At 37.9% G+C, this 26,632-nt stretch overlaps 1 protein-coding gene across 1 annotated transcript; it reads left to right on the top strand.

Moving 5' to 3' along the window:
• Window positions 1–1,071: 1,071 nt before the first annotated feature.
• LOC139735590 (uncharacterized) lies at window positions 1,072–23,900 on the top strand. Its single transcript, XM_071646346.1, has 4 exons — window positions 1,072–1,142; window positions 21,738–21,846; window positions 22,491–22,599; window positions 23,614–23,900. The coding sequence occupies exons 1-4, from the start codon at window positions 1,072–1,074 to the stop codon at window positions 23,898–23,900; spliced, it is 576 nt and encodes a 191-aa protein (XP_071502447.1).
• Window positions 23,901–26,632: the final 2,732 nt, after the last annotated feature.

Here is a 26,632-nt window from a genome sequence, read left to right as displayed (position 1 = left end):
ATACCAATAACTCAATCCCTCCCTCCCCCCCCCCCCCCCAATTGTGGTAACGCCCTTCTGTTTCTAGGCTGAAGATGTATAACTCGAACGAGTATCTACCTGAATGCTCAGTGGAACATCCCTGCACGTTGATGCAGTGACGTTGGCAGCCCAGGACGTTAGCTCTTGTTTTTTGCCACACCCCCCCCCCCCCCCATCTTCATAGGAGCCCAGGTGAATAATGTGCATGTTACCCAGGCAAACACGCATACCACTCGGCAATTAATTTTGAAAGGGTCAAGGAGACTGACTGGTAACGATGGGACAACAAATGCCAAATTGAGTAAAGTCAAATGGAGTCTGTTTGGATGTGGATGCGATTACGTTCTGAAACTCTACGCTCTTGTGTTTCTGGGTATTGCTGCGTGCATTCTCGAGTACTCATTTTATCTCTGTTTTGAAGATGGTGAATTCTTCTATAACTTAGTTGAGGGAATCCGTAGCGGTGGGCGAGATGTTGTTTAAGATTTCATCGCAGCATTTGGAAATGCCCTTTGAAGACGAGGATACCGGAGAAAAAGTGATTATTGGCTTTACCACATGTCTATTTAACCCTGTCATGCCAAGAGGCAAACGTATCAGATATAATAGCTAAGACGTTTCATATCGATGGTTGGAAGGGGGTTAAAATTGTGATGTTCGTCATCCTTATGAAAGTGGTGCCCCCCGGAAGGTTTAACTCTGAGAAGCCCTTGATTGTCAAGCTTTTTAAGCTGTCTGGAATTTATGCCACACATTGACGATATTCTGTCATGGTGAAATCTACTACTTCCCCCTCTTGAAGTATCACTTCTTATTTTTATTCTGCTTTTATCTTGGCCAAGGTAATGCTGCCACAGAAGTTGCTAAGGCTAGCTAGTTGTGGGCTTTGGATGATTCCGAGATTGCGGGGATGTATCTCGTCTGAGAAAGGCAGGTTGTTTTTGGAAAGGGGGATAGAGTTGGCCTCCGATGAGTACACCTACGCACCTTTTCCCTCCTTTTCCGACCCTCGCTCCCCCTGCTAATTCTTTCATGAGCTTGACGCAACACATGGCGACAGTCAAAGACGGCCGCCTTTCAAGCACAAAAACAGAAGAAGAGCAGTGGATGTACATGGGGCTGTGAGCCGGCTACTTTAACGGTTGCAGCATCGACGGGGGATGAGTTGATCCCCGAGATTTCCTGCGGCGCTGATGAAACAATAGAGCGGCAGGAAACGGGGATAAGCATTTAGGGAGCTCTGCAAAATAAACATTTTCTTTTCCCTCAACTCCTACCCCACCCCTTTCTTCTGTGCTCTTCTTTTTTTCTTCTCCCCCTTTCCTCCCGTCGCTAGAAGAGAACGCAAAGAAAATCGGTGGGGATTTGTGCAGATTCGTGCAACATCAAAACAACTTCCTGCGCGCCTAAATGCGTGTCGTTATGCGGAGGAAGTGACGGCTTTCGGAGTGCAAAGCCAGCTGCCTTGTTCAGCACACTTTTCCCTCTTTGGTGTAGCACCAATCTTGGGAGGAATGAAATAAAAAAGCCCATCAAATCACACCGTGGCATTTTTCATCGGGGATATAAATGACTAGACCCTTATTAGTTGACGAGTGTAGGATATACTGGAGGCATTGGAGATTCTTCCTGTTGTTTTAGCCGGCGATGGAAAATGTTTTGAAGATACTTTATCACGCTCCGCCATTTACAACCCCCATTCTCCACTAATCCATTTGGCAGACTCTGTTTTATACAACATGATGCTGCACTGTCTCATGGTTTGTTTTCAGCACTTATCAAGTGCTCTATCTTGGGGGACCATTATAGCTCAAACTCTCTCGTTTAATCTCTACTTCCCCCCGACAAAACTTATAATAAAGTTGGCAACCAAAAAGGGAAGAAAGAACTAAAGCCGGTGCTTTAAAATCATGATAATATGTCGCATCTCATAAAACATTCAATGTAGATGTCGACTTCATTTGGCGTTTTCATGCTTGTTCATGTTCCGCAGCGCCATTGCATGGACAGTGAACAATGTTTCATCGCATCCGATCGCCTGCATTCGTCACGTTTTACCCGTGTCATGCTACTGAGAGCGCTCTTCAAATTGGCAATAAGGATGTGGCATCATGAATATTAAGTGTCGAGAGACAAGACAATCAGAGAGAGAGAGAGAGAGAGAGGGAGAGAGAGGGAGAGAGCTGTGGATTAAACCAACTTCAGACGAATTCCTAGGGTAGGGAAAAAAACCAATGCACACACACGGAGGAAATTATGTGAGAAAGGATACATTTTATGACATCATAAGGTGAAGAATGAAATAATACCTGGCAGTGATGAATGCAGATTTTCAAGAATTTCATGCTCTCCGAATTTTATTCCTTCAGGAAATGAGTTTTTCCGTTGCCGACACAACATGCCGGGTCATGACTTTAGCTGTTTGTTTGCAGTTTTCACTGAGGGTAGACAGTGATTCTGAAGTTTTTAATGTTCAGATTTGACATCATTTTCAGACTGCGAGATTAACACTTTTTGATTGTGTTGTCTTTATTTATTGATATGTTTTGAATACCACTGTAGTCACCTGGATTGGGGGTTTGTTTTCATTTTTTTTAATGACTTTCTGAAATGAGAGGCACATCTAATTGAGGCAGTTGTGAGACATGAATTTTATATTTTCATTATTATATGATTCTACTTTGTCAGTATTGCAAAGGTAATTTCCCCCATACTCAAAAGGTTATGCCAGCCATTGAATTTGGTGGTTGGATGGCACATGCATTTTCAAAACTCTTCCACACAAATTTTATCGTACACAAAGTGTGTATTTGACATGATTAATGCATCATTTCCTTCAGATATCAAGATCCTTGGGAGTGTATATCAAGTGGAGAATGTTATGAATAACTGGGGTTGGGGGTTGGAGGAGGGGGAACATTTTGAGCAGAAACCTTGGCTGCCTTTCCATGACAATCAAAATTTACATCACCGTACAATCATTTTAATAGCTGTGCCATGTACTTATGTATGCATATATACACATGAGAAGATCCCTACGCATGTGACCCATTGCAACTTCGGTCAGACCTCTTTTAGTGCCCCCACCTGTGTGCAGTGGTCACCTGCTCTATGCAGCCAGTATGAATTCCTCTAGAGCAACATAATGCTTTGAGAGCCATGCGTATAGCAGTCACCTGAAGAATATTTTGCCCATGCAGTCACCTAATTTGTTGCCCCATTGGACAGTATTTTGCTGTGTACAGTGGCCACAGGCTGCAGAAGCAGCCTTACATGTCAGCATAGGAGGTTATTTCTACCTGTACCAGTGCTTGGGAATTTCACATGAAAGCCATTCTTTTTCTTGTTTGTTTGTTTGTTTGTTTTTGTAATGACCAGTCAAATTGTAAGCTGAGAGTGAAAGAAAACTTTGCGATACCTGCATCGGTTTTTCCTTGATTTATTTCTTGAATAAGTCAGTTTTTGATGAAGCCTGAAATGACCCTTTTGCAATTGTACACGTGTCAGATACATAGGCCCTGATATCTCTATCAAATATCATGTCATGAAATCAAATAGTTGTGAATACTGATAGCAGACAACCTGTGTACTGTGGTCACCTGTTTGCAAAGACCACTGTCTCTGTTACCCCTTATGGGTCCCCATGTGCAGGTTTACCTCGCTCACTGCAGCACGCTTCTATTTAATTTCAGTCTGAGTGAATGCTGGCCCAATTCATTATTTGAATATTATCCGCAAAAGTCTCTTGTGTCTTGAAAAAATGTCCTCTCTTTTCTGCGTGCAAATATTTTGAATTCTTGTCTGCCCTCAGTCAAGAGATTAAGAAGAGGCTATTGGATATCGCGATTTTTCGTAGCGCCTCGACAGCGACGTTAATCCCAGACCAGATGGGGTCATGTAACCCGTCAGCATTACAGGTTTCGCTGGAGGAGAAAAAGACGGAAAACAGGAAAGAAAACAAGTAAAATGCAGTGTGCAGACAAGATAGATTTTCCTTTCTGCAAACTAATCCCTTTGAGGTTCTCCCACATTGCAAGTTGTCATCGATGAACAGTTCCTTTTTTTTCTTCTACTTCTTCTTCTTCTTCAATTCATGGATCAGCCCTCCTGAGCTGGCAGTAAGTTGTAAGCCCGTGTAGATGGCTCAAATTAGGAAAGAAAAAAAAGAGAGAGAAAGTCTTGAATGTGATCTCTTACAGAATTGTACTTTTTGGATTTAGGACGAGTCTGCCGTTGGTTCTTTCCCTCTCTCTCTCTCTATCTTTCCTCATTCTCTATCTTCCCCCCCCCCCCCCCCCCACAATAAAGAGAGTATTACAAATCTTGGGACACGATTATTTCTGTCTTCCTAGATATAAGCTGTCGTGAATCATATCTATTGAATCAAAGAAACAATTGAATTCTCCAATCATGGAGGAATCTAGAACCTTGTAAGAAATGTCTATCACTCAATGTTCCTAATAAAGCCTTTTTTTTGTGTGTTGATATTTTTTCCCACACACAATCATCATGACCACACTCTCCCATAAGTATTCAGCAAATGAATAAGCCATTGTCAACAGGGTTATTTTCACACCTTAAGTTTTAATGAAAATGCATTTTCATTTTTAGTAATGACTGGAAATGCTATTGTGTTCATTGTGACATTCAGAGAAAACCCTTTTGGGAATTAATGATGGAATCCCCCCTTGTATTATATGATTTTTTTTTCCCCAGGTACACCTTTAGCCAATGTTAACTTCTATTCTTTCTGTGAGGCACTTTCAAGAAATCATGAAGCTATTTCTGTTTCTGAAACTATTGCTTTTGTCATAGTTAGGATTGACTGTATGGATGGGACATATTCATTCATTGTCATGTTTGGTCTTGGGGTTTTTTTAACGTGTGTATGGGTATAAGCCAGTAAATATGATTGGCACTGACACCCTAATATTCCTTTGCAATGATCGGTATTGGCCAGGTGTCAGTCAAATCAAAAGTCTGTGGCACGTTGCCATGGTAACCCTCCTGAACAACACTTCTTTGTTGTAGTGGGTAGCATCGTTTATACAGCATTACGCATTTGCTGGATGACATTATTCAGACAAGCAAAATCATTTCTGTGTACCTCAGCGAATATCCACCTTATGCTTTGGTCGTTTGTTGCAGGCCTGGTACAAGTTTGTAATCAAAATTTTCTTCAAGACAATCTTGCCACCATTTGTTATGCAGAGACATATTTCCCTTTAATTCTGAAATGCCACAGATGTAAAGCTAGATTCAGTTAATTACAAAGAGCAAAAGGGTTCCAGTGCGACTGTTTATATTGTCTTTCGCCTATGAATAAAATTTGTTCGTAAATGAACTGTCCAATGCTTGGACCATTTTTAGTGCATTCATATGAAATTCCCTCTCAATATTTTCTCATTGTGGATAATCCAGAAAAGAAAACAAAGGTTGTGTTGAAGTTTTTTTTTTCTAGGGATTTCCATGTGTATGTTTCTTCAAATGATGCACATGGTGTTTGTCAACTTCAGGCACACTCCTACTTTTCTTCAGTATGCATATGATAGTTATGTTTTGTCATTTTGCTGAGACACGGTAGCTTGTGAGGAGAACAAACCACTTTGCGTTTCTGCATCCACTCCATGTGAGAAGGAAAAGTTATCATGGCATTCCAGTGGATAGATATGTTGTGAAACACCCTTGTTTTTTTTTTGTTTTTTTAATAAGTACTAATTCTCACTTGCTCAAAATACTGTAATTGTAGCTGAAGTTTTTTTTTTTCCACATCTGTATGAGTTGTCACCTGATTGGTCAAGCTTATTTGTGAGCTTTGAGCAAGATGTACATTTTTTTTTAATAACTTGTGTGACCTGACTTCCAAAGCAATAATCCTTGGAAGCAAAAGTTTGAAAGGCATCTTTCATCTTTTAATTAAAGTCATGATTTCACTCTCCACTAAAAACAAACAAACAAACTATTCTTCAATTAGCTGCATGCAGCACAGTGGGAATGAACTTGCAAATTAGCAGCATGTGGAGGGCGACTGAAAGCAGATCTGTTCGTCGGATAAATCTGGCCAAATGATATTAATGATGTTTAATTATGGAAGCGATATCAACGAAATTTGATTTTCCAACCTTGCTATGCCCCCCAAAAGAAGTCATTAGCGAATTCCAGGAGAGCGTATTATTGTGGATTTTCCTATTAAGTCCGCCTGCACCAGCCTTTTCTTTTTTTCTGAAAGTGACTTTTTGGTGTATTAGCCATCCAGCAGCAAGTTTTGGTGACACAATCTCTATTCTGCCCCTGTGCCGATGCCAAAAACCGATATCTCGTTCGAGGCATCGAGTGTTGAAATTTGACGAGGATGCGCGCGGCGCTGACCACGTCGGCTTTATTTCGGGATTCGGCAATCTTCAGTTTGTGGTCATCTGATCCGCGGCTAATTTTCATCGAAGACTTGTTCGCTCGTGGTAGTGGCAGCTTCTGTTAAGTTAAGAAGAAGTTCATCTTACTTCTTCCAGAGGGAGGGAGGGAGTCATTCAGATTTTCAGTGTCCAAGTTTAGACAATATAACTTTTAATGATCAAAATTTCGCTTTGCTAATACAGTAAAATCTTCACACTTACCAAGAACAACTGCTTCGGATTATCTACAAATTACTTGCAAGTACAGATGATTTTAGCCTGTTGTAGTACTGTATTGTCAGCTATAATCAATTAGATTTTTTTTTTTTTTTTTTTTGGTTATTGTGATCTGGAGGGGGAGAGGATGCAAGAATGTCAGTATTTTTTTGTTTTTGTTTAAATGACACCAACAATGCAAAAAAAGAAAAGATTGTCACAACATGTCCTGGCCATATTCACTAAGACAAGTGCAGTTGCTATGATGTTAGTGAAAGATCTATGACATGTATTTCTTAAGGAAGTTGTCTCTTATGTTATGCCTGCATTTTCTCTTGTTTTGTTTTAGGCTGTCTAAATAACATGTAGTGTAGGCCTGGCAGCAATACAACATAATCTGTATGACTGGCTTACAGGAACAGGATGGTACACATGTAGTCTCCAGATTAAAATATGAATGCAATGCTTCGTAGAGATTAGTACAATCAGAGTACCGTAGGATTAAAAACCTGAACCTATGATTATGGTTCACAAATCCTTTTCTGCTCTTTATTTCATATTTCAGTTTGAGATATCAATTCTTTTTTTTGCTCCCATGTGTTTGTGTTTGTGTTTGTAAATCTAGAATGGGTAGGTGATGTGAAGAATTCAATTGTTCTTACACGGCGGCAGCTTGTAGTAGTATGATTAGTGAGTAGGAAATTGCTCATTGGCACTTTACCAAACTTTTGCTTGTTGGGATCTTTTTTTTTTTTTTCGAGGGGGGGGGGGGGACTGATGGGGGGATCTTGTTCTTGGGATAATCACAGAGGCTACACAGAATAAGGTGCCAAAATCGCCATTTCTTGGCAAGTTTCGCACTTGATTGCTGTACAATCAGTCACATGAGTGTCTGCTCAAGGGCATGTTAACATTTTACAGCATTTTTTTTTTAAAGTCCCGTTTGACATGGCTAATCCTGGTGATATACACATCACTTGATCTAGACTATATCAGAGTTGTGTTTGGATGCCTTCAATGTAGGTGCAATAGCCAGAAAAGTGAACGTGAGTTTTAAGATCCCATAAAGTTTTATTTTCTCTTATTTGCAAATGTTTTTAGTTTGTAATTGCTCCGCTGGTATAGTGTGGACCAAATCTATGTTGCATATCTTTGTTTTCTGCACAGGGTTTTTAAAGCTTTTAGTGGTTCAGGCTCATTAGACCATTAATGTCTGTATAAAATGCAATTAGTTAACATTACTAAACTTTGTAGTGTGTAAGGGGGAGTTTAATTGCGTGATTTGGAGAAGAAGCTTGAGGTAAGACTGTTGAGGTGGGGGGGGGGGCTGGATGAGGGAGGGATCATGTTTTTGATTGACAGTCATTTTATTCAATTGTCCATTGATGATTTGCTGAGCAAGCATTTCCTCAGTAGTCTGCACTAAAAGATTTTGATTTTTGTGGGGTTTGATGTGAAATGTGCTGTTTAACAATAGTTTTTAATTCAAAAAGAGCTAGATTGCTATGTCCTACATGCTACCAAAGTCTCGTGTACTGTATTGATGATTTAATTTGTGGGTCAGATTAAACTGGGCGGAGACCTCAACAGGGCGAGCACAATTGAATTACTTTACGTGGATGAATTAAGAGTGTAGTAACAAGGTGCTTTGTTGCCAATTTACGTTTGGCCTAGTTTCTGAATTGTTTCAGAATCACTGATCATAGCTTATATTTCAATACTCTGTAGAATTTATGATTTGCTCTGAAATACAGTATCTAAGTTATTTCCATTATCTAAATGTGTTTAGCGTATTTTTTTTTTTGGATGTGTTCATATTCACAATACGGACAGTTACAGTAATACCTATTCAGTGCACTATCGGACATTGAAGTATTGTTGGTTTATATGTTTAATTGTAAATGATTTGTGAAGGAGATATAATGACAGCACTTTATTGGCACTTTTGTTTCTTAATTTCTCAGACTCATTTTTCAACTCAGTTTGGGTAGTTGTTTGCCTCATGTATGTTGCCCTCGTACACAGGTCATCCATCTCAGACAATCTGTTACATCTAAACTCACTCTCTGCTAATCCCGTAGTAATGATGTGACAAATTGTGAACAATGGAATGTAGTTAATGATACCAGAATGAAAGCAGTCATGAGACTCTGAATGTTGTTTTGTAACAGGCATCTCTGCCATCACTCCGCTACGAATTCATCATTTTTTTGATTGCTGTGCCAAACATTTAAATAATCAAACAGCGCACAGGCAACAAAGAAGGGATGTCCTAAGCTGCAGACCTATAGGACAGCTCAATAGCGCCACTGTGCTGTGTAGCAGGGCACAACATTAGTGCTTCTGGCATGGCCACTAAAAATTGATGACGGGGCAACCAAACTTCCAAAAAGCTTATCTTTGGGTGGCCCGATCGGACAACTAAGATTCAGAATGGATTGCTATGTTTCCTTTTATTTCAGGCCACTACATTTCAGTTTGGGTCAGCAAAATTTCAGATTTAAAGATTTTCAGTGTTCCAAATGGGCCACCTGAGAAAAAAAATAGTATCGGGCCCTGCATGTAGTGTTATGTGTGATAAAGAATGTCACTCACTGAGTTTGTAGTAATTTAATTTTTGTTCACCTCTGTGCACTTGCAAAGTGTTCAATTAAAGCTCAAAAAGTATTATATGCACGATTGTGTGATCTGAGTAGCTGACTGTGCAGCGAATGATCACTCATACATTCTGGAATTTAATTCAAATTAATGGACCAGTCCCAAGTAAATCAAAACTATTCATTGATTTCTGGTGTTTTTTTTCAGACTGTGCCAAAGATTGTGAAAGTTGCAAAAGCATCTGCAATGGGTAATAGGACATTGGACAAATTAATCACATTATCAGTGTCTTTTGGGGGCACTGTAACTGTACAAGAGACCTCCGGATACCTTTTGTCAAAAAAATGGTGCATATTGACACAAGTTTTGAGCTCTCTCGTGTTCTTTCAAATACATCCGAAACTGAAAGAGAGAGAAAGTTATTTATATATTATAGATATATATATAAACATATATATTTCTCTCTCTCTCTCTCTCTAAGTTTCGGATGTATTCATATTATAAAGTTTATATTTTTCCCCAAGGAGGGGGGGGGGGGGTTATAAGTTTTTCAAAACTTCATGAACTGATAATGACATGTAATGATGGGGTTCCTACAAAGTAAAGTCCCTTTACAAAACATAAGGTATTAAATTCTACGTGCTCTCAGCATTTTGTGTATGTTTCCATTGACATGCATGATGAGGCAGAAAAGAAACCAGGGGGATGTTTCACAAAGCTGTTCTTAAAGTTAAGAAGGACTTAAGTGCGACTGGTGATCAGTTCTTGTGTGCTATACTTTATCAGAATCGCAGTAATTCAGCACAAGAACTGATCACCAGTCGGTCTTAAGTCCTTCTTAACTTTAAGAACGGCTTTGTGAAACACCCCCCCCCCCCCCTGATCTGGAGTTGAAAAAAAAAAGAATGGTCCTGACTCACAGCTGCTGATGTCAGGCACTGAGATCCATCCTTGTTCTCTTATACTGAAGGATACAGTATTTTGGTTTCTTAGAATCTCCCTGTAGTTTGCTAATTCCACACTTATGCTAGTCTCACCCTAAAATTCATGCATTATTGATGTTCCTGCAACACACCTTATAGCAACAGAGAGAGGGGGAGAAGGTGAAATAAAAAGCAAGTATGCGACAGAATGTCGGATCAAACTTATAGTTTCAGAATTTGTTTTGAATATTTGACAGCTTTCATTTTCAGAATGATTTTGTTGCACACAGTGCCAGCCATAGACCAGCTGTCTGGTGAAAATTCTGGTCAAGTATTATAGTTCTTTAATTTTGCTTCGTCATGTTGCATATATGCTTTTTAGTTGACCGAGATGTGCTTAGAAATCTTGTCGCAGCCAAATAGGAATTTTCCAAACTTCTATGGAATTTATAAATGCATTTTAGTTGATTGCGTAGCTGCTGAGCATGAATTTGATTGTGTTGAGACAAATCACTTTTTGAACAGATGATGGTATGATTATTTTTATCTGCAATATGTATTGCAACATATGATGACAAGCATTGTGCTTGTACTTTTTCTTCTTTTGACCTACAAGAAAAGGTCAATGAAAAAAAAAAAGTTGGAGCTGAACTGATATGAAGGGGAGAAATTTTTACTATTTTTCTTCTTTTTTTTTTCTTGTCTAGACTAATGAGATATAGTACATGTACAGGTAATATTATGTAACATAGAGTTTTTTTGAAAATGATGAAATAGATGTGTTAATACACACTGCCAAATTAAATGCACTATAGACAGAGAAAAATAAATACTGGCAAGAATGGTTTTATTTGTTTGGTGAAAGGGAATGAGTGAGACAGACAGAGAGAGAGAGAGAAGAAAAAATGTTTTTAGTGACCATTGCACAATTTATTTGCATACATGCACAGGTATAGAAATATTTGTGTATCAGACATATATTAATGCACCTGCTTTGTGGGCCATTGCACAGAAAGCAAGAGGGCCGTAAAGGTTGTAAACCTAACAGAAGGTGCCTGAGAAAAAATTGTTAGCAAGCAATTCCCCCAAGAGTTACAGCAAAAAAAAAAAAAAAAGAAAAAAAGGAAAGAAAAGAAAAGTGTATAAGTGAAAAGAGAAAGAGAGGGAGAGAGAGAGAGAGTGTGTGTATATATGTGTGTGTGGGCGCGTGATCAGGATCAGGAATATAGTTTTGTATGCATGCCCACCCATGACGTCACAGCATAATGAAAATTAAAAAACCAATTCTTTGAGTTGAGAAAGAGTTTGAGATGTGTAATATATATATATATATATATATATATATATATATATATATATATATATATTAATTAATTATATGTGTGTGTGTGTGTTTTCACAGCAATGTTGAAATATTTCAAAAAGTCAAATTGAAGAGAAAAATGAATTGATGAAGATTGAAAAAGAGAGGGGAGGGAGATAGACAAGAGGTGGGGCGTGTGAAAATTTCGGGGCCCTCACAATAAAGCACGGAATATTGACATAGGGGAGTTTGCGGCGACAATGACATGTCCATGTATCTGAATTTGATTTTGTGCTCAACCACTGCATATCTCATGCAATGAACTAGTAGCTAAGTACTATCATAGGGGTTGAGGTTTGCCGTCAGCCAGACGTGGAATAAAATGTATATGCGACCCGAGGTCAATATGATGTAATATGAGACCCCACATAAATGACACTGCAATAACACACCAGACACACAAGTGAACATGCAAACGAACAGAAGTGTGAAAATATAATGTACATTATATTCTAATGCCGAAAGAAAAAGAACTCCTTTGCTTTACCACGTTTTTCGTTAAACGTACGCATACATATTTTAAAACATTGTTATATGTTTCACTGAACCATAGAAAGAACAAATTATGATTTCTTTTTACATAAAAAAAGCTCCTTCTGAATATTCAAATTCGCTTATATGGGCAAACAAGTTCATAAAAGGAGCATTGAAATTAAACCTGTACGATGTCCATTAAAAACACACTATACTTGAACTGTATTTTAGATTGATTGTTAAAAACGTCTACAATTAATGTAAATCACACAATAAGTCAAGATGATGAAAAATAAATATGTAGAATGAAGATCATCTAAAACAATTTGAAGATCTTATGAAAACAAAGATGTCAAATGAAGATTTTAAAGACAATTTGGTGATCATGATGAAAATAAAGATGTAGATTAAAGATATGCCCCCAAAAAATATTGTGATGATTATACTGAAAAGGATTGTTATTGAAGTTCACTGAAAATGTTGGGAAATAGAAAAAAAAATGTGTGTACAAGTAGACAAAATTTTAATGCTGACCATGATGATGAAATCTAAGATAAAAATTACAAGTCGTCTTCAATTATTAAATGGACAAAATCTATCTTACTTATATACAATATGTGTAGGCCTGTGTGTATTACCAGCTTACGAAATTGAATGCTAAGTTGTGAAAATCAATAGCTCAAAAACGAAATTGAAAATGCTTTGAAGAGCTAGACCATTTAATCGCACTAATTTGAATGCACAAATTTTGAAAGTCATGCCCAAACACGAAATCGAGTGTTAACATCCAAAGTTGAACTCGATACCGTTGATTTTGGTGCCTTAAAGGGATGATACAGTATTGGTGGAGATGAGAATTGGGCTTTTAACTCTTTGCGAGATACCAAGAAAACACTTATGATATAGTACAGAGCATACTATTTTAAGAGGAATTCAAAGTTTATTTGATGGAAATCGGGTTTGGAATGACTGAAACATCCAAAAACAAAGTAAAACAAAGCGATCGTAATAAAGTGTGGGTCCCACCCTGTATTTTATTTTTTTTTTTTTTTGGATATCTCAGTCATTTCAAAAGCAATTTTCATCAAATAAACGTTGAATTCTTCATAGAATTACATGCTCTTTCATGTTTCATAAGAGATTTCTCATTATCTCACCAAAAAATGTTAGAAACCTGAAATTAGGTCTCAACCAAAACTATACGATCCCTTTAAAAGCACTACGTGAAATCGTTGCACCGAAGTCACTCCACCGCTACAAACACGAATTTGAATGCGCATAAAACGAAAAGGGATAGTTTTCCGAAAGACCAAGTGTTCAGTTCGGACAATTAACGCAAACCAATGTTACATTATGTAGGGTTTTTTTAAAATATCTAAATACATATTTCTTTCTTCGCCACCTCGAACCTTGAGACGTAGGAAGTTATAGTTCCAGTTTTGTGATATTGACTACAATAATTCACTGTCCTCTGAGATTGTTGGGGGGGGGGGGGGGGGGCTTTGAAAAATCTTAACAGTGTTTTCCAAAAATATTACATGTTCTTCTGTGTTAGGTTCCTTTTAGAGTGGTCTGTTGCTCCGGATGAACAAACAAACCCCATTTTCATTTGATGTACACTGTACCAGAATGCGCAAAGTTGCTTTTACGGGTTCCAAAGTGAACATTCTTATTTCTGCCAAGTGGTCATTGCCCCATTCACCAACTCCTCGATTCTGATTGGTCGATTCCGAATAGCCAATGACAGCGCTTGGTCAGTATTCAGTATTATTCAATTCTTTGCGTCGCGGTATCTTACCTTTATATATTCTGCAAGATTCTGCAAGTGAAGCTCCGTAACGTCCACCCAACAAACAGCTCAGATAAACATTAAAGTTCGTGTTTACCTTTGGGAGCAGTGATTTCAAAAATGTTCAAGATATCACATGTGATGCATATGCTAGGTTTGTTGCACCACAAAACATCCTACCATATGCATGATATAAAATTTTCGCAATAAAGCCTAGAATGTAAGTAGATATCAGTATTTTTCTCAATAAACCGCCGTACTGTAGACGGTTTAGTCTGGACATATTTTTATTATAACTATTGTTCACATTTTTTATGTCTAACAATATACTTAACGTCGATTTTACTGATTCAAATTTTTAGTGGTTGCTTCTATCCCTAACTCACATTTTAGAACTATTTTGAAGCACTAATGCTGTGTTTTTGTTTCATCTGCAAATAGTAGTAAATTATGCCTTTAATAGAAAAAGTATAAATATGCCTTTCTGTGTCTTTTTTTAATTCCAATAAAACTTGAACTCGATTACGATTTGGAAAGACACTCCCCTCCCCCTTAATGTGTAACTGATTATTAATATTGATAGACTGTAGACACTCGAGTACAAATCTGAATAGATATCTACATGACATTATGCGAAAAGACTTGGAAAACTGAAGGAACAATTAGTTTGTGGGTGAACAATTCAAGTAAAAAATCAATGAATACAGTTGCTTTGCCTTGAACAGATTAGACGGAACATAATAATCAAATGAATGAACATTATTATACTAATATTAACTCATGATTTCACATATAATTAGGGGCTTAAGCTTGTCATCACAGGCAACACAATCAATACAATCGCTATTGTTACCTTGACGGATCAGCGGGTAATGATCGAATAAACTCAAAATAACTGCGGTGAGTATGTTGCTATACACAAAGACTTGAAATCTGCCAGATCACGTGCATGCAGATAAATAGAGACGAAAGAAACATTAGCGATTAGAGATTTAGCGGATATCGTCAATCTAAATTTAGTCTCGTCCTATAACAAACTGCAATGAATCATACCAGACAGCTGTACGTGGTAGTATAGGACATTGTTTTGTTTCATATAGTTTTTCTTTCACTTTGTTTCAATTTATTCATTTGCTTATTTTCCCCTCACTTCTTAGGGGTGTAAGGATTTGATAAGCATTGTTTTTTTCTAGGGCGAAATGGCAAAATCGACCTATACAAAGATGAAAAGGTTTTCAAAACATAATACATGTGTAAATACATGCACGCATCATATACACATAAAACAATTCTATGCTCTCTAACCGGTCTGTTAGCTTCTAATTCAATGTCCAGTTAAAATTGAAAATATAAAGTATGGAAACTATTACAAAATGGTAGAACAACATTGCATGAATATTGTACTCTGTTAAAATAACGGAAAAAGAAAATAAACATCGACCGACATAATAAACATAATAAAGACGAACAAATTAATTCCTGTCATCACTTATTTCATATATCTACGATTTGCTTGCATATCTTTAGATTTGTTCGACATAAGATGTTTATGCCCTGGACAGAATTAAATGTTTAAGTACACAAAGATGATTATGTAATTGTAATATACAGTGTATAATGTATTTACTCCACGTTACGCATTAATGCAAACCAGTGCCGGAAAATGCTCCCTCTCTTGCGCCGTTCTGTGGGCGTCGGTTGCACTGAGCAGTCGCTAGTTAGCGACTAAAAAGACCGTGTAAGTAGTGATGGTAATAACGCTGTACGAGTTTCGAACGACGGGGTCGTGCAAGAACACGTCAAGCTTAAAGTGCTGACGTGATTTAGAAACAAGAACTCCCACTGTCCAATCCACGATGATGATGATGATGATGATGATGATGATGATGGTGATGATGATGATGATGGTGATGGTGATGTTGAAGAAGTTCTAATTGTCATCGTCATTGTCATGCGTGTGTGCGCTATGTTGTTTTTTCTTAATTGAACTGCTCTTATTACATGTATTCACTTTTAAAACGGTGCATTATTTTGATGGGTTACAACAGAACAGATCAATATAATAAAATGGTTCCAAGAGGACAGTTCACTTTAATATAGAAGAATACAAAATACGTATCATAGCACGACGCAAATTTTGGTCCCTGAGTGTAATCAAAGTCACCAGGGGAAAATACACTAAACTGGGGCGGATCCAGGAATTCTATAAAGGGGGGGGGGGGGGGGCGTGACTAATATTTCTGGTGGCACTTCCGGGTTTTATTTCATGTTTTTTCTTTTTATTTCTTTTGTTTTTCACGAAAAATAAAGGGGGCGTGCGCCGGTTGCGCCCCCCTCTGGATCCGCCACTGCTAAACACATACAATCTTGCTAATCAAAGGGCCCCAACAATGACAACTTTGGGATCAAATACAATATTTGGACATCTATTTAATGTTTTTTGTGTTTTTTTTATAAATAATTTGCATATATTTGATATGTACCCACGAATATGAAAATAAAAAAAGAATGAATACTGGTATTTATGAAAGTCACACAAACTTTGATTGTTCATGCTGCGAATCAAGAAAAGGATAAAACGAAAGAATATGTCCATCATGATATTTAGAACTGCGTATAAAACCAAGATTGATATAAACCAAAAGGAAAATGATTAATGTTTCTCTGCTCGCATTTTTAAATCATTTCCTTTCTCTTTATTCTAATTGTTTGTTATTTTCTAAAGATTGATTTGAATAGTTATTCGTTGATGATTACTAGTATTATTTACTTTATTCTTCGTTGTTGATGTTGCTGTTGGTTTTCCGTTTCGGGAGGGGGGGGGGGGCGGTAGGGCTGGGTGCTCGTGTCACCGTTCTAGATACCGATGATGCCAGTATGACATAATTGTGCATAATTGTAGGAGACATCATAGAATTAAAGGTCCTCTTGCAAAGTAGTATGTATCTTTACATTCTTCGTTATTCTCTACGAGATGACATGAAATTGGATTTGACGTATACGGGGCTATAATTGTTGCCAATTTGATGAGATTTTGTGGAAAACTGATTAAGGGCTGCCAAGTGCTCCCCTTGATCTTAATTTCATCGTAACGTGTAAAGAATGATTGTCCGTGGGAAGTTATCAATTTACCGAAGCGATTTTGGCGAAGGTTAAAGGACTTCGATATAGACGGATATTTTCTGCTGCCAAACCAATAAATCCGTATTGATATCGTAATCATTAGATACATTCCAGTATACATCAACTTCATTCAACGTAGAATTATCACTTATACCATTAATTATTTGCAAACGAAACAGGAAGCAAAACAAAAGCGCGAATCTCATGGTTCTATGTCATTGGTAAGTGTGCGGTAGAATTTACTCTGTAGACTCAAGGGAAGGATTTCATTTTCATTTCATTTTCATTTATCATCAGTTAGTGAGTCACGTTGACTTCAAGCTGTGTGTATAGTCCGTACGAATCGCTTCGATTCATGGTATAGATCAAGATTTCCCTTTTGCAAACATCACAAAAGTTTGTATGGTTGGAAAATAATATTTCCCAACATCACGAAAGTTTGTATGGTTGAAAAAATTATATTTCCAACATCACGTGAAATCTTACACGGTATAATACGCCTCACGAGTAATAATTTCTAGGGAAAAAAATAAAAAACATACAACCCCACGCATGTCAATCGAGAATACACTTCCCTTTTGCAATTTTGTACCAAAAATAGCAACTGATTTTCTTTTTTTTCCCGGATTCGAATAACTTCACTGCAAATCAATTATATTTATTCCACCTCCATCATAGAGAAGTTTCCGGTTTTATTATTCCGAGGAGAGTTCTCTACGATATACCACCTTATGAAAAGAATCAAATTTTCGTCTTGTAGCAAAAGCGACGCACTATACGACCTGGTTTCAAGCGAATTGTGATTATTGGACGAAATAATGAATATGTTGGAACCATCAACAATGTTCTGAAGCTTCTGATAATCTTCTTTGTTTTTCTATCACACACTGTAAAGAAACCCATGTGTGAGGTGTTGTGTAATAGTGTATTCGTGATCGGTTTGTCAGGGTTCCCTTGCATTGATTGCAAGGTCTGTCCCGTTGGGCTCAAATTAAGGCTTTCTTTGGACTGCGGCCGAGGCGATTATGGTCGGTGGTGATTTCCAAGTCCACGAAGGTTGTACACAACATTTTCAGAACGTTCGTTGCAACAACTGCTATATTGATTGATTAAGGAGGCCCTTCTACAGTTTGATATTTCACGCTTCATGTAGAGAAAAAGAAAATGAGAGAGAGGAGCAAACACAGTGACACATGATTATACACAAAATACACACACACGGGGGTAAGAAAATATATGAGGGAAGTTTTACAGACTTACAGAGAGAGAAAAAATTGTGATTAGAAGATAGAAAGGGAGAGAGAAAGAAAGTGAGATTATATATTTATAGAGAGAGAGGGAGAAGAGAGACAGGGACACGAAGAGAGCAGAGAAAGTGAAGGAAAGTGACTGAGAAAGTGAAGAAGGTGGGGTGAATCATAACCAGTTTTTTGATGGGGTAAATCGTTTAATTTTATCGGCACAGGACAAGTTCACCTTCATAAACATAAGGATTGAGAGAATGTAGCAATATTAGTAGAACACATCATTGAAAGTTTGAGGAAAATCAGACAATCCGTTCAAAAGTTATGAATTTTTGAAGTTTTTGTGCAGTATCCGCTGGATGAGAAGACTACTGCAGTGTATGAATAACTTAGATGTCACATGCGTACAACAATATAAGGAAAATATAAAGAGAATTTCACAATATTTCATCTTTTGAAAAAAGTACACATTCCCCTGACTCGTTACCGATAAATGTTATGGGTAATATTATTCCCCCTGCCTTTAGAAAGAGGCAAGTCAATTGCTCTTTTATTATGCGAAAAAAGTGAAAATATGTTGAATTTTCTTTTATATTTTCTTTATACTGTTGTACGCATATGACTCACAAGCTGTAGTAGTCTCCTCATCCAGCGGTTCCAACACAAAAATTTAAAAAATTCATAACTTTTGCATCGATTGTCCAATTTTCCTCAAACTTTCACTGATGTGTTCTACTAATATTGTTGCATTTTCTCAATCCTTATGTTTATGAAGGTGAACTTGTCCTTTTATGTGTGTGCGTGTGTGTGCGCGCGCGTGTGTATTTTCACTTCAGATACAACGCGTGATCTTTGTACAATGTTTTGTTTTGTTTTTGTGAATGTGAATGTTGTGGCACTGAAATTCGATTGAAGAAATTTTAAAAAAAAAGTGATCGAACCGAGAATATCGTCATTTCTGTCCCGCATGATTCGCGTGCTGTGTCGACATGGCTATTAGCAGGAGGAGATGTAAAATCTCATTTTAATGAAGTGCTGAGAGACAAAGGAATGAGCGAGAATGGAACCGACACGAGCTAGGACCGGGGCATAAAACTGCTAAAGAACTGTGACCGATACGAAACCGGTATTTATCAACAATAAGGGACCGTCCGTGTATTTTTTGACAAATTTAAAGCCAGCTTTGTGGAGAAAAGACATCATATACATATTTTGATAAGCATCTGAATAACTGCTCTCCTGAAGAAATCGTATTGAAAATGATGAACTGAAATAAGTTATCATGACTATCATACCAACACATTCAAATCCAATCAAAATCAAACACACGTATCATATACACAGGCAGGCAGACAGAGAGAGAGAGAGAGAGAGAGAGAGAGACTTTTTTTGTTTTTCAATGATATTTTATTGATTTCATTCAAATCATTCATAAATCAACCCATTCTGGGTGTAACATGAACATAAAAACGGTACAAATGCCATTCAAAAGACAAATCCATTACGAACTTTTTACTGTCAATCATCTCCCTTCAACATAACAACTCGATTATAAATCAATCCTACTGACCATTTCTTCACGAGAAAGTATTGACATGTACAAAAAAAAAGATATATATATATACATATCTTTGACTATGGTATACTTATACTGCCAATCATCTCTCTTCAACATAACAACTCGATTATAAATCGAGTATATAAGGGTATATACATAAAAAAGCAACAAAAATACGTTATACAAAACTAGAATGAAATCATTTCATTGAAAATCAAATCCCCATCCTCACCAACCCCGATGCACTCAAACCTATCCCACACCCCCACCACAACCCCAAACACATACATCCACAACTACCACACACATACACCCCAAACACCAACACACATACACACCAAACACCAACACACATACACACCAAACACCAAAACACACATACACACATACACCCCACACACAAACACACCCAAATGAAAACGACTTCCAAATGTTGATTGATACGTACAACATACAAGCGTGTAATGGGCCGTATGCAGAAAAGAATCGTCCGCCCGCACCCAAATACCGCTCCAAATACACATTCAAATTCATCAAACAAAACTCATCAAACTCGTTACTGCTGATAAAATCCTATAACCTTTATGCCAACAAAAACTTACCCCTCCCCGCGCGCGGCCAATGACACATTATATTGCCTTCACTACTGATAACTACACTGTACTAAAAAAAGAAAAAGAAAACAAAACAATACTTAAGCTCTCGTTTCAGAAACATTTTCCCATTTCAGCAAATGTAATCCCAACTTATTTCTTTTTATAGCAATTTCTTTTTCTTCATCCCGAAAACTTATTATTCTTTTACAAATTTCCTCCAAAGTAGGAATTTTTCCCTCCGACCTAGATCTAAAAATAATATATTTCAGAATAAAAATTATCGTATTATAAAATTTTACTTTTGGATCCCTTCCCGTAACACCAAAATGAACATCTCTCCACTCTATATTTCGAAGATCTGCCATCTCAAACCTATCTATCACTTCCTGCCACAAATTCTTAACATACACACAATCCCAAAATAAATGTTTATATGTTTCTACCGATTGCTCACAAAAAGAACACCGGTTATTTGCAACGAAACCAAACTCAAAAAGATTTTCCTTTGTGTAAACAACTCCATGTAATAATTTATACTGAAATTCCCTACACACACACACACACACACACACACACACACAAACACACACACTATCGAGTAACATATATATCTTATCTCAATATGGGAACTCGTAATTCCAGACACTTCGTCAGGCTACATTTCACCTATATAGATATCTCCAAAACCTTTGTGTTTACTCCCCAGGTTTACTCACACTTCCCTTCCCCCATCCCCATATCTACACCCTGTATATTTCACACTCAGACCCCTTCAGTTGTACCTTCCATTTACATGTGCACCTGTTCAAGAATTTGGATCCAGATAAAATAGAACGGGGCAAGACGGTGTGCATCATATTCTGTGCACCCTGTGTGGGTATTATCCGTCACATATAAAAAGACGCCCCTGTAATCTCTTGTATGACTCATCGAAAATGTACTCGACCTGACCAGCATGATTACGTCAGCAATTTGCATAATAAAGATCGTATACATATAATTTTTGCCTGTGGCGTGATCGAGAAAAAAAACAAACTATTGCATGTTTTCAATTTTTCACTTTCTGTAATTAATCATGCATTCAAATATCTTTATTGATTGAATACGTAAGAAAATTATTTCTCTTAAAGCCTGTTGATAATGTCATTAATGTCTTCGTCTTCTGGTGGAATGCAACCTATTTTGTAGTTCAGCCTTTCTTTTGATATCAGGTGGGCCCTATACATCTTTTTGGTATATAACTATATATGTATATATTCATATTCATGGATATATTGTATAGATAGATAAATAGATAAAAAATGAATAGATAGGCATATCGATCATGATCATATCACTATGGCAGTGAATCGATCGATTTGAATCCATTATCAAATTGATCTCTTGCCCTTGTTGAATTGACCATTCTTTATTTTACTCTATCACGTGATCTTCTTGCAGTGACAACAAGCGGCGGGAGTGGACTGATCAGGCTGTCCGCTGCACAGTCGTAGAGCTACTGAAGGACTTCAAGCAATCCAAGCTGGCCCAGATATGCCCCCTCTCACAGGTGAGGAGGCCCATAAAGTGTACTCTCTAAATTCCTTAGATTGGAAATCATTCTATAAGATTGTGGTGAGGGACCAATCTAAAATCAGACTGAGAAAGAATTGAGATTTTCAATCGAATTTTGGATTAGTCCCTAATCTTATTTTGGATTCGTCCCTCAACTCAGTCTAAAGAACTTGGAGAGTGGACTTTTGTTTTCAGCGTTAGACTCCGATCTTGATCGCTGTCATTTCGCTTTGACCTATTCAAGTGCTATTACAGGACAATAAATGTCATTGATGGACTTCGTGTTTGATTTTTTTTTTCTGTATCTACATGTCACTGTAAAATATAATATCGCTGCATGCTCTCCCTTGGTATTTTGTTTTTGTTGTTATGATTGGCATCGTTGATTTGATTGTCATTGATACGGTGATATGAAATGATTATTTTGAAATGAATGATTGTGATAATTGGTGATATATCTTAGTATTAGAAATATAATTCATAATGTGTATATCATTATATGCTCATGATGAAATTGAAAACGATTAAAGCAGCAAGCCAAGAATCGACTAGCATGCAGGTAAATAAGTGAATGGAAATTTTGTGAAGATGTATATAAAATTCATGTGCCCTGTATTTTGTGATCCTTTTTTCTTCCAGAGTATGATCTCGTATATAGCCAACGCCAAGTACAAGGCTTCCATCAGCACGGAAAAATGTCAGGAATTCGGCATCTGGTATGAGGATTTCAAGATCCAGAGAGTTAAGAGTGAGTTTGCGACGGCGTTAAGCTATATCGCAGATGTAGTTTCCCATCTTTTCTTAAACGGGTCTGGGGCAATTACCCCCTGGACAATTACCCCGCACCCTTCCCCTGGCCCTAATCCTAATCCTGAACCTAACCCTGACCCTAATTCAAACTCCAAACCCTAAACCTAACCCTAACCCTCATCTTTACTCTAACCTTACCACCAACCAGTATTTGGCCGGGGGTATAATTGCCCTCTGGGGGTAATTGCCCGGATACGTTCTTGAACTTCAATGTTATCAATGTTATAAACACCAATGTTATGTGAGCTCTTTATTTAACAGTCAATTTGCAAGTATTTCACAATTCACATCTATATCGGTCAAGTAATATCACTCACATCGCGTAGATTCACATGATGTCTACTTCTCTAGAAGAAGAAATCAGATTATGCTGATGCGTTCGAACGGTTTTCTGAAGTTCTCGCTCAAGAATAAAATTTTCCACCAATCGAGTGATCAAGCAACCAAGCAGTCGACCCCCAAACCAAGCAGTCGAGCCCCGGTTATTCATAACATTGGTTAATCCGTTTCCAGCGAGATTCTAATATCCCCATGCATCTCGTACAGGAATTGCATCATTCCCGAACGTTCAACATTCTTTTAACTGACTTTTATTAAACTAGCAAATCAATCAAAAAGCGTGCTCTCCTCTGGAAATCTCTCTCCAGCAGTTAATGACGCTCGTGCACTTTGTGGGGATAAGTGTACTTTACCCACCAAAAATTTGGAAAGAGTAGGTTTTGTATCCTTCACATTCAAAGGACCCAAACTCTGTGATCCATGACAATGGTGACGCAAGCATGATGTCAAATTAAAGCTGATGAGCCACTTTGTATATCATTAAACATTTCACAAAAATAAAGCATGTATTCTTGCCATAGATGACATTTGAACTTCGGTCACCTTTTTTTTTTACGTCACTTTGCCTTTGTCGTGCTTTCTCCACCCAAATCCACGTTTTCTAACCCTATAGGTCCGGGCCAGATCGGTGAGCAGACGAACCACAAGATGAGTTTTCATACGGTCGAGGAGGTACCTCTGCTACGAAATTGGTTCCTAGGCTGCCAGCACCCTACGGACGCGCTCCTACATGATTACTGCAACGTGCTCAACTCGCTCGGCGTGCGCTCCGACGGCCGAAAGCGGCCGGTCGAACTGGCGCACCTCAAGAACTGGTGGAAAAACGAGCGCGCCAAGCATCGGCGGCAGGCCCTGGTGTCGTGTAGCGGCGGCTCGCCGTCAGTCAAGCAGGAGCGCTGAAATCGGAGGCCGTCAAGCTCTCTTCCACCAAAGCATCGTATTCTTCCACTCAGGTCTCCAGTTTGATAAAGACATAATGTACGCCACAATGTCAAAGCGACTTGATGGAGGCTAAGCCAGAAGTACAGAGAACCTAATACTGTACGAGGATTGGATTTGCACTTACCTCGGTAGGAGAACCTGCGTTGCGGAAAGGAAATTCATTGCCAAATGCCAAACTGAAAAAAAAAAACTCTTAAAGAGTTGTAAGCTGTGATGTACATTGCAAACAATGGACGTCAATTAGTCAAGAAAATGAAGTAATGAGTGATCAACTCAATACAAGACAAAGGAGTCAATTTTAGTTTCGTACTGTCAGTTTCGCATGTACAAAAGAGCGCTGTTGCCCCGATAAAAGTTGAAAGATATCGCTAAACGGCGATGGAAAGTTAAAAACACTTTCCCAGAAAACCACGAACCGAGGACATGCCAAATATCACTGCTGTTATTCAAAATCAAGCCTCCGTTTTACATACAGTAATCATGAATATACATGGAGATTGTCATCTATTAAAACTGGAAGGAGTATGGAATATGGCTTTACGGGAATCGTCACTGTATTCTACGCATGCGTGACAGATCACTTACGTATGGGCATGATAGTGAGTGGATGTAGATGTGCGCTCTCTTCATAGGAAATGAATCGAGAAATTATTAAAAAAGACGAAGAAGAATAAATATCTGGAGAAAATGGTACCTGAATTATCAAAGACGACAGGCATGAATTACGTAGCCAACAACTGGACAAGTAGTATTTCTTAATATACTGACTTTATATTGCTGACTGCCATGAAATCCAAACAGTAAATCTTTTTCAGAATAGGGTGATATAATATATATTATACATCATGAGTTCATCGAAAAAAAGAAGTAGTGAAAAGATAAGAGTAAGAACGAATTTTGTAAATCCCGTAAAGTCATGGATATAATCAAGTTATTAAGTACTGATGTGGTTGTTACCTCACGAGTAAAGCGAGGAAGGTTCTTTTGTTAAGCCCAATGATATGCTATGACAAAAAATAGATTTGCAACTCATATTACAGACTAATTCTGTAAAGGTTCTTATGCATTACCTTGAGTGTGTTAGGCATATTAATCTCGGTTACAATTCGTTATTCCGAAGGACCATTATTACGAAGGTTCGTTGGTCGAAAAACGAAATAAGGTTCGTGATTCCGAAGGTTCGTTAGTACGCGCCTTTTTCTCATTTTCGGATTAAGAAACTTAGTTTCATTTTCGGATTGACGAACCTTTGAGTGACGAACATCACCCTCATTCTCTACAATTTGCGGGCACGCATATTTTTATTTTCTTTTTACACGAGACAAGACGACTTTTCCAACGAATCTGTTTTTCTTCCCATTTCCTGTTTAGTGGTCCCCTCTTCACTGCTTCCTTCAACCAATGAGTCGACTCGGACTTGCTCTCTTCCGACAGAAATTTGCATAACTCTGTGCATGATAATATGGTATGACTATTGTTGGGTAGCGTATAATTGTTGGTAGTGCGCACTCTCTTTGTCATCAAATTTTAGATAATCAAAAAAAAAAAAAAAATACCCTCCGGCAATATTTCGCCTCCCGACAATGTATCTGACGATCTTGATGAGAAAACTGCACCAGGAGAATTTAAAGACGTGATGCCTACCATCAGTTTTTGTATCAACTTTTATACCAGAGGGGAAAAAAAGAGAAAGATGTGGAGAGTGAAGGGGGAGGGGTTGAGATTTCTACAGAATGTTGCTTTCTCGCTACCTATAAAAGCTCTGGAAAATCCCTCACGATGAAGCCTACTCTTTGCCGCTATCGAAGGAGCAGAATGAGTAGATAAAAGGTCATTGGTGCATAAAATTAATTAATCTCTTTTTTCTGTCTACTGCTTTATGGGAAATGCCAATGTTCGTATGTTTGGTGTTTATGGAGTATAGATGGAAGGAGACTTCAAAGACCGTCTATAATATACATGCGTGCATTTACTGAAATATAGCGTTCGAAACCAAGCGTAGACGCACGAGAAATTATGAATATTTGAAATCAAGCCTGCATGAGACAGAATCAAATTTCTCAGTGCATAATCTACGTACACGTGTCATTAAATCCACTGCTTGTCGAAACCGGACTTACCATGCTTACCATGCGTTAAAGGGATGGTATAGTTTTAGTTGAGCTGAGGGTTTCAGATTTTAACTTTTTGGGAGAGACTCGGAAACCTCGTATGAAATATGAAAGAGCATACAATTCTAAGAGGTATTAAAAGTTTATTTGATGGAATCGGTTTTGAAACGGCTGACATATCCAAAAACAAAGGAAAACAAACCCGTCCTAATAAATGGTGGGTCCCGCCTTTTATTATGACCTATACACCGTGTACGCAGTAAACTTCAAGTTCGTCTACACGCACGCGGCCGGAGAAATATGTCGATGTTGACTGGATGACACGGAATTCAACAAATTATAACAAAAGCAGAAGAAAGGGATATTTGGGACCTCTTCGTTTGTCTATTTTATTTCAAACAGAATGCAGTACTTAAGTGTTTTCCTATAGCGGGACTCAACACTAACCTTTTTGTGTGAAGGCTCGTGCACGCCATTATAGTATCCTCAAATTTCAAATTTTGGTGGCCCGAAATAAAAGGAACCATATCAATCCATTTCGAACCTTAGCTGTCCGATCGGACAACCAAAATATGTATA

The sequence above is a fragment of the Diadema antillarum genome, unplaced genomic scaffold (assembly GCF_040938485.1).
Source record: "Diadema antillarum isolate AM-2024a unplaced genomic scaffold, OU_Dant_1.0 seq00000586_RagTag, whole genome shotgun sequence".
Taxonomy (NCBI): domain Eukaryota; kingdom Metazoa; phylum Echinodermata; class Echinoidea; order Diadematoida; family Diadematidae; genus Diadema; species Diadema antillarum.
This window is presented reverse-complemented; position numbering and strand designations above follow the sequence as displayed.